General features: G+C 47.3%; 1 protein-coding gene across 1 annotated transcript in view; it reads left to right on the forward strand.

The window, feature by feature from the left end:
• Positions 1-8,946, forward strand: part of Cnksr3 (CNKSR family member 3) — an 89,049-nt gene extending 80,103 nt beyond the window's left edge. Inside the window, exons 10-13 of the mRNA XM_070010403.1 lie at positions 7-131; positions 3,542-3,753; positions 4,182-4,271; positions 7,464-8,946. Of these exons, the coding sequence (XP_069866504.1) occupies positions 7-131; positions 3,542-3,753; positions 4,182-4,271; positions 7,464-7,762 (726 nt within the window). The 3' untranslated portion in view covers positions 7,763-8,946. The remainder of the gene's footprint in view (positions 1-6; positions 132-3,541; positions 3,754-4,181; positions 4,272-7,463) is intronic.
• Positions 8,947-9,317: the final 371 nt, after the last annotated feature.

Raw genomic sequence — 9,317 nt, forward strand, 5'->3', positions numbered from 1 at the left:
TCCCAGATCTCACCTCCACCCACGACGACCCAGTCCCCCCAGAGCACCATGGATGCCTCGCTGAAGAAGGAGAAGCCGGCCATCCTGGATCTGTACATACCACCTCCGCCCGCCGTGCCCTACTCTCCTCGGTAAGGCGGTCCCGTATTCCTGTGGGGCCCTCTGTGTGTGTGCTGATTGTAAATGAGACCCGCTGGCGCAGCAAGGAAGAGGAGGCTGCTGACGTGCAAGGTGATGGGCTGGATGCAGGAGCCACTTAATAATGAGACCAACTGGGTATAAGAGACTCACATCCATAATCCTAGCGACACAGGAGTCTGAGATCCAGAGGATTGCAGCTGGAAGCAAGGTTAGGCAGAATGGTCTGGGAGACTCTCTCTCTAAAATGAGAAGCAAAGAGGAGGACTGTCACCGGGCGCTGATGGCTCACTCCGGTAATCCTAGCTACTCGGGAGGCTGAGATCTGAGGAAGGCAGTTTGAAGCCAGTCTGGGTAAGAAAGTCCCTGAGACGCTTTATCTCCACTTAACAGAAGTGGAGCTGTGGCCCAAACTGGCACGGCACTAGTTTTGAGCACAAAAATGCAGGACAGTGCCCAGGTCCTGAGTTCAAACCCCACATCAATTTAAAAAAGTAGGGCCAGAGGCATGGTTCAAGCAGTACAGCACCACCCCAAGCAAGCCAAGTGATCAAGAGACCCTAGGAACTAGCTAACTAAGAAACTAGGGTCAGTCTTACTGTATAGCAAGTGCAGGAGAGATCTCACTTCACAAGCTCTACAGCTTTGTGGGGAGGGGGCCCTTTAAGAAAAGAATGCCCAAATATCTGCCTCTTCCCAGGTTCTTGCATGGTGTGTGCCGAGGGCACTGTGGCTTACGTTTCATTTGCTCCTGGATAAATTCATCTGTGAGGAGGAGGATTGTAAAGATTGCTTCTGCGAGAGTCTAGTCGTTAGAGTTAGAGCCTGACTGCTTCATGCACTGAAAACACTACATGAGGTTGATATGGACTAAAGTATTGGTGTGTGTGTGTGTGTGTGTGTGTGTGTGTGTGTGTGTGTGTGTGTGTGTGTGTGTGTGTGTGTGTGTGTGTGTGTGTGTGTGTGTGTGTGTGTGTGTGTGTGTGTGTGTGTGTGTGTGTGTGTGTGTGTGTGTGTGGTTTTTCATCCTGAATGTGACTGGTATGATGAGATAGTCACACAAGATGGTATGAAGTAGCTGGGTGATGATTTTTGGTTCACTTCAGGCTTATGCATGCCAAACCATGTATTTACACATGTCAAGAAAACCAGAGGATTTGGCTCATTAGTTCGCATGCATTTACTGAGCCGAAGGGTCCGGGCTGTCACCTGACACAAAGCAGCCTCAGTCCCGGCTGCCAGAGATCTGCCAGTGCATCAGACAAACCCTTCAGGCATAAATTGAGAAATAGATACTGAGGGTTAATTTCACATGCACACACATCCTGGCTTCTGTGGTAACACCTGGCTTTCTGTCTGACTCTGTTCTTGCTCTGTCCCCTGGGTTTAGCCAGAATGAATGGCCATGAACTGGGCTTGCCTCAGGTAGTCAGAGGGGAATCCTCTTTACCGACAAAACTCCATCGGGATTCACAGGCCAGCGTCCCCGGGCTCCTCGAGCTGCAGGGAGGGGTTTGCTGACCCTGCCCATGGCAGTTTCTGTGACCACCGCAGTGGAGATTGTATCAAGTTGTGGGAAGATCCCCTCCTCTGCCCCTGAATGTTCTTTTTTTGCCCTTAGTTTGGGGGATGGGGACCTCAGGAATGTCATCTAGGAAGGGGTTATACATAGTGAGAGATAGGGGAAGATAGATAATACACTCAGGGAGATGGCATGCCCACATCCTCCATTAATTAATGAAGAATATGTATGTACATTTGGTGGTACTGTACTGGGCTTTGAACTCAGGATCTCACACTTGCTAGGCTGAAGCTCTACCGCTTGAGCCATGCCTCCAACTTTATTTTTGCCAGTCCTGGGGCTTGAACTCAGGGCCAGAGCACTGTCCCTAATGCTTCTTTTTGCTCAAGGCTGGCACTCTACCACTTGAGCCACAGCGCCATTCCTGGCTTGTTCTGTTTATGTGGGCTTCATGCATACTAGGCAAGCACTCTACCACTAAGGCACATTCCCAGCCCCTCTCCTCCTTTTTTTCAAATCATTTTTGAGGTCAGATCTTGCTTTGTCCACAATCCTCCTATTAACACTTCCCACCATAGCTGGGATGACACATGTGTACCACCACACCTGGCTTTTTCTGTGGAGATGAGGTCTCGTGAACTGTTTTGCCCAGGCTAGACTGGAGCTCTCTGATTCTTTTTAATCTCTACCTCTCAAGTATCTAGGATAGTAGAAGTGAGCCACCAATGCCCAACTATGAAGGATATTTTTTTGAGGAAAAAAAAATTGCAAATGGCGTAGAGAGAATCGAATAATGTGATAGTCATGTGTGTGGGAAATGACTAGAATAGGGGAGAGGGGTCTGTGCCAGGGACAAGAGGTGTGGGAGGAGAGGGACAGGCGCAGGGGTGACGGAGGAGAGGGATTCTGGGTGGGACAGGTAAGCAGCCCTCGTTATGCTATCCTCGGGCAGGTCCAATAAAGAGATTGCTCTGGGCCACTTAATTCTGTGGCCTGTCCAGTACTGTGTGTATTACTGATTGCCAAAGGAGGAAAAAAACCCCAACTTAACCATGTGGTAACTTGAGCTCGGCTAAAATTAAGTTCTTTTCTGAATTGATATTTCGATCCAATTAGAATGGAACCAGTGATTCCATGGTTTGTTCATCCCCCACTCCTCCCCAAGTTTCTTTTTTTGTTTTTTTTTGGGTCCGGTCGTGGGGCCTGAACTCTGGGCCTGGGCGCTGTCCCTAAGGTCTTCATCTCAAGGCTAGCACTCTACCACTTGAGCCACAGTGCCACTTCCAGCTTTTTTTCTTTTTTTCTTATGTGGTACTGAGGAATCGAAACCAGGGCCTCAGGCAAGTGCTCTACCACTCAGCCAACTTCCCAGCCCCCCCCCCCCCTCAAGTTTCTTTAGTGAGTTCAGAAATACTCTCCACTGGTTACTATAAAGGACCTTTTGTATTTGGGGGCATAATGTTCCAAATCTAAAAATGTCATTGTGGACCGGAAGTCACTTTGGGTGGATCTCGGCAAAGATACCACTCTGGGCCTGAGAAAAATGGTTCAGCCGTTCGCATTTGAACTTGTGAGGAACCTCCGTCGCCGGCCAGAACTCAAGAAAACAACAGCTATTTTCTCAAAGGCCTGTCTGTACCATTTAGACACATGGAAAACAATCAAACACTGCAGTTGCTCCGATTCATAGGCTGGAGGTATTTGTTCTTTTTTAATAGGGTCTGCACATATCAGTACAGCTGGTGTTGGGAAAAGCTGTACTTTTTCTCCAGCGAAAAAGAGGGGCTGGAGTGGGATGCAAGCCGGTGGTACAGGACTCCAGCCACTGCTCAGAGGAGAGAACATGCGTGAGCATCCTAATTCTGACACGTTATCTTCCAGGAATGAGAATGGAAACTTTGTGTACGGGGGAGGCTTCAATAAGGGCAAACAACCGTTGCCCACGTCCAAAGGTTCTGAGTCCCCCAATTCCTTCCTGGACCATGAGAGCCGGAGACGGAGATTTACCATCGCTGATTCTGACCAGTTGCCTGGGTATTCCGTGGAAACCAGTGTTCTGCCCACAAAAATGAGAGAGAAAACATCGTCTTATGGTAAGTTTCCTTTTTACTTCTCCTCTCCACCACCCCCCCTCCCCTTCCCTGTTTGGAACTGTTGAGCAAGTTTGGCAGACTTAAAGGGTAATCTGAGGAAAGCATAAACCTCAATGAAATTCTAAGTATGAGGTCTCTATTCATCTCGTTAAAGCGAGGCCTTGTTGAGTCCTTCCTCTGCCTGGCACTGGGGCGCAGCTGGGTGAGCTCACATTTCAGTGTGGACTTTGACTGCCTGCTAACTTTGGAGTTGTAGATGCAAAGATTCGCTCAACACGCCTCAGCCCTAACTGCTTGCTGTGGAAACTCCTTTACAACTGGCTATAGCTTCTGTTCAAGTGGGTGTTAGTGTGGGATTTAAATTGTCAATAAAGGCCGAGTCCCCAAACCTCACCAACCTCCTCTCTTTTCTTCTCCTTCTCTTGAAGGCAAGCCCCGGCCCCTGTCCATGCCCGCCGATAGCAACTGGATGGGCATCGTGGATCCTTTTGCCAGACCTCGAAGTCACGGCAGGAAAGGTAGGTTTCATCTACACAGGCCCAAAGCCCTCACTGCAGGCCTATTCCCACATGTGCCGTGCTAACTAAACAGTAGTCCCATTTTGTTACCTGTTACCGTGGCGGAAGGGCTCTAAGAGCCTACTGGTTTCTGGTAGCTCATTGTCTGCAGCTACTCATCACCTGCTTTTTGTCATTGTTGGGTGTGGAGCTGGAACTCTGGGACTAGTTGTTGTTACGGAGCCATTTTTGCTCAAGGCTAGCACTATCACTTTGAGCCACAGCTCTACTTATGCTTTTGGGGTGGGTAATTGGAGATAAGTGTCTCATGGATCTTCCTGCCCTGGCTGGCTTAAAACAAACCATGATCCTCAGATCTCAGCCTCCGAAGTAGCTAGGATTACAGTGCCCAGCTAATCACCTACCTTTTGTCAGTAGTGGGATTTGAACTCAGGGCCTGGGTGCTTTCCTGTAGCTTTTTTGCTCAAGGCTGGTACTCTCACCACTTAAGCCACAGTTTCGCTTCTGACTCTCTGCTTGTTAATTGGATGTTCCTGCTTGGGCTGGCTTTGAACTAGGTTCCTCAGATGTCAGCCTCCTGAGTAGCTAGGGGTAGAGATGTGAGCCACTAGCGCCTGACTCAATGACCTACTTTTAAATAGAAATAAATTATTCATTAAGCAGTTTCACCCTAAATTCCTAACTGTTATTACTGGAACTCACTTGACATCTGGTGAAAACATAGATGGTTTTTCCTCCCAAATCTTTTTTAGATTAACAAGAAATGTGGGTTTCATTCACTGGGCAGTCAGTTACTAGTTCTCACACTAGTCTTCTGGAATTATCTCACAAAGGAAATGTTCAAAATGCTTTTATTTATTTATTTTGCCTGGTTGCATTTGACTGTGAGCATTAGCAGGATAGTATAACATCACTTTGTTGTTTTGAGACAAACAGACAGTTAAAAAGTTAAAAGTCTGGTAGGCTTTAGGTAGTAAAGAGAAGGGGGGGAAAAATCCAGCGCCCAACCTACTGAAGTGACCAGCCCTAGATAGCTAGCAGAGCATCAGTCAAATTTGTCCCCTATGCAGCCACCCCACCTCGATAGACGGAAGTGCGGAAGGGGCCAGTGCGGGTCTGTGGGCCAAGCATCCTCAGTGGATTACAATGTGAAGATTCATGCAGCAGTCAGCAGGTGGCAGGCCTGTCCTTTGTTTAATTTTAGAAGTCAGTGTTCACCTCTTCATGGCCGTTCCTCAGAGCCCAGGCTTAGCTCTTTATTTCTTTTATATTTTGAGAGAGAAGTTATAGAGCTGAGGATTTAGGAGAGCAAGAAATGGAAAAACCTACTTGTCCCCAGTACTCTCTGTCTGCTTTTCTTGCATGATTGTTAATAGAATTAAATGCACCTGTCTGTGCATGACCACTTTAAAACAATAGCAACTCTCTTCGATTGAATTCATACCGTGTGCTATTCCCCATTTTAAAGTCTGTTAGTTGGGGGGTCTTGTGGCATTGGGCAGTCATCACCACAGTCTAATAATAGACCCTCACCCTCATCCAGAAAGACACCCCTCCCTCCCCCCCCCCCATACTCAAGCCCTGGCCTTTCCTAGGCCCCAGTCTACTTTGGATTTGCCTGTTATGGACATTACATGAAAATAGACTCTTGCGATATGTGGCTTTTTGAAGATGGGTACTTTGAAAAGACTCTTCTTATTACAACAGCAAAGGGAGTACTTTGAGAAAACATGGAGGAGCCCTAAGCAAACAAAACTCAGCCAGAATCTATTTTCTCCCCACCTAGAAACAACGGCTGCAAACCTTTTGTGACTCTTTCAGTGGTTTCTGTAGTTATGAACGACATGCTTGACCAAGGAAGATGTTCAAGAACACCTTGTGAGGAGATATTCCCAGAACATGTCGTGTTTTAATACGGCCGCATTAGCCTCCTGTCTCATGACTAGAGTTGCTGTTCATTCACTTTTCTGTCATTGGACATTTCGGTTATTTTTTTTTCCTCCCAATTATAAGCATCTCTGTACACAGATCTTTGTACATTCTGGGCAGTGAGCTTTCTAAAGAATGCTGCGAGTTACCAACAGGTTCTGCATTTGAAAGTTCCATGCCATCGAAGGAGGTTTTCTGGCATTTAAGACGAGGTCAGAATATCCCAAGCTTTGTGTGGCATTAAAGTCTTTGCGCCCTCACCACCAAGGGTGGTGTCTGCGTCTCTCCTGAGCAAGGACACCCAGCTTGGTGAAACGTCCCTTCAGGCAGCTCTGTGAAGAGCTGAGGCTCTGGGAGGCGTGAGACAAGGGCCGGGCAGGGCGGCAGGGACAGCAGAGCTAGAAGTGACAGCAGAGCCGGAACCCTGTGCTTTGCCTTTAGCTCTCCATTCTAAGTGCATTAGACATTTCTTTTTCTTTTTGAGTATTTTTTTAAAGCTATCTTTAAGTAGTTGAATGCAACACAGCATTTGTGAATTCAGCGTGTCTTGACCAGTGTCACCCCCTCCAACATTGTCACCTCCCCCCCACCCGCCCTCCCTCACGCTTCTGAATTTTTAGAATATGTAGTGATTTTTTTTTTTGCTATTTAACAAAGCAGGTCTTGTAGGTAAATGCATCTTGGTCTGTGTCACTCCTGCCACATTTCACCCTCCTTCAACCCACCCCTTCCCTTGTTTTTCTTACTTTTGTGTTATATATGTGAATTCTCCCCTTCATTCACCTACCCTCTCCCCTCGGGCCCCTCCCGCCATGTCCTGGTGCTTCCTTACACTATTTGTAAGAAGTGATGGGTCTTTTCTTCTGCTGGGCCTTTTTGTTGGGCCTTTTTTGTTACCCATGTGGGTTTTAAGGCAGCCTGAAACATGAAGAACTCCTTTTCTTTGCTTCCAGCTCCCCCATAGGGTAGGCCTGGCTTCTGAGAACTCTGCCAGGCGGAAGGAATCAGGTAGACTGATGCCACTTTCAGAGTGGCATCAGAAATAGGGTGTGCCCAGGACTCTCCAGACAGTGCTGTGCCACGGTAGATCCCAAGAACATGGTAGCCTCTAAGAGCATGATCCTAAGAGCATGGTAGAGTCTAAGAGCATGATCCCAAGAACATGATCCCAAGAACATGGTAGAGTCTAAGAGCATGATCCTAAGAACATGATCCTAGGAACACGGTAGAGTCTAAGAACATGTGGACTTTTTTTGCCAACAGGGGAAGAGGCCCTCTGCCGGTACTTCAGTAACGAGCGGATTCCTCCCATCATTGAAGAAAGCCCCTCTCCCGTGTACCGGCTGTCCCGACCCACCACCGAGCGGCACCTGGTGCGAGGGGCAGACTTCATCCGGGGGAGCACCTGCTACATCAACTCCGACCTCCACAGCAGCGCCACCATTCCGTTCCAGGAGGAGGGAACCGAGAAGAAGTCGGCCTCTTCAGCGGCCAAGTCCTCCTCAGCAGAACCGTCCCTGCTGGTCAGCTGGCTCACCCGCCTCAAGCTGTTGACTCACTGAGGCCCAGGGCCTCCTGCCTGTCTCCTGCTCCCAAGTGCCTTCAGCCTTCAGAAGCCAGCCTCTTCCCACGTCACGCTGTGTTCCCCAGTGACCCTGCCTAATTCCACGGCTTCTTTGTTTGGCAAAGTTGGATACTGCCCTTGTTGGAATTCTGGAGTAGTCGGATGACAGTCTGGAGGGTCGTGGAGACTGAAGGAGGGACATGCAGTTGCTTCCCTAGCCACTCCGGTTGGAAGATGGAGATAGACTCTAGAAATTGGCATGATGGCCAGACACATTGTGATCATCTTCAGGCACCAGTGGCATTGTTTAATGTTGTTTTCGTGTGTGTGTGTGTGTGTGTGTGTGTGTGTGTGTGTGTGTGTGTGTGTGTGTGTGTGTGTGTGTGTGTGTGTGTGTGTGTGTGTGTGTGTGTGTGTGTGTGTGTGTGTGTGTGTGTGTGTGTGTGTGTGTGTATAGTTGGGGATGGGGACTAAAATTGGTGGCTCTTGCCACACAGGTGTGTTGGTTTGTGGTCCAACTTCTTTACCTGAGAAAAATGCCAATGGAGAAAACCTGTTTTGCTTTATTTTGATTTTTTTTTTTAAAGCCATAGACCATCTGTGTAAGTGCAACACCTTCACCTTTGAGATGACCTGTGTCAAGCATAGGCTGCTCCTCAGAGCAGAGGTTACACCTGCTAAAACCCTCTCTGCATTGTGATCTCAGTCTAGGTCAGTTAAAGTGGAAGCATATACGTGCACATGTCGATAGGGCTTATTGTACATAATCATGTATGATTATTTGTGAGGGGTTGCTGTTGTTTTGTTATCTATTACTGTCTTTAAGGGAAAAGAAGCTATAAGATTGCTAAAAGCCAAAGTATCACTCAGAAAAGTGAAGCGACAAGGCTTAGGTTTTATAAGAGATACGGGAGTCTGTATTTTGATTTGTTCGATGTCTTCTATTTTTACAAAGAACCCGTAGTTCTCCCCAGGTATAGGATCAGATCTGTCGCTAATCAGATCTGTTTCAGAAAGCCCTCATGGTCACTGTTTTTCAACTAGCATCAAGTATTTTGGAAAAAGTGTGTCTGGATATTAACTCTTGTTGAAACTAAATGTATGATATTTTGTTAGAGTGGAAAAGTACTATCTTGTTAATTTAAGTGTTTTAAATATAGTTGTATATTTTTCTTACTCTTAGTCATGTGTGATTGAAATATTTCTGTTTCGCCTTAGACATGAACCTCTTGAAAAAGAATCTTCAGGGTGTTTGCAGATTTATAAGTGACCACTGTGGTTGTGGCATAAATATTAAAAAGCAAAATAAACCCTTCTAAACAAGGTCAGGGCTTTTATGAATCAGTGGGGGAGCAGCTGAGGAAACAGTGAAGTGAAATTAACAGGAGGGACATTGTCCAAGGCATATTCCCAGGCCACACTAGGATCTTCTACACCAAAAACCAGCCTGTTCCCCTGGGCTCATTGACTTTACCGAACTGCCAGCAACCCGACTCGTGAGAAGCTAACTCCATAGCAGACTAGTTCTCTTTTTTGGTTTTCGGTGCCTTGGG

This window comes from Dipodomys merriami, unplaced genomic scaffold (assembly GCF_024711535.1).
Source record: "Dipodomys merriami isolate MVZ:Mamm:240054 unplaced genomic scaffold, mDipMer1.0.p SCAF_8, whole genome shotgun sequence".
NCBI classification, from domain to species: domain Eukaryota; kingdom Metazoa; phylum Chordata; class Mammalia; order Rodentia; family Heteromyidae; genus Dipodomys; species Dipodomys merriami.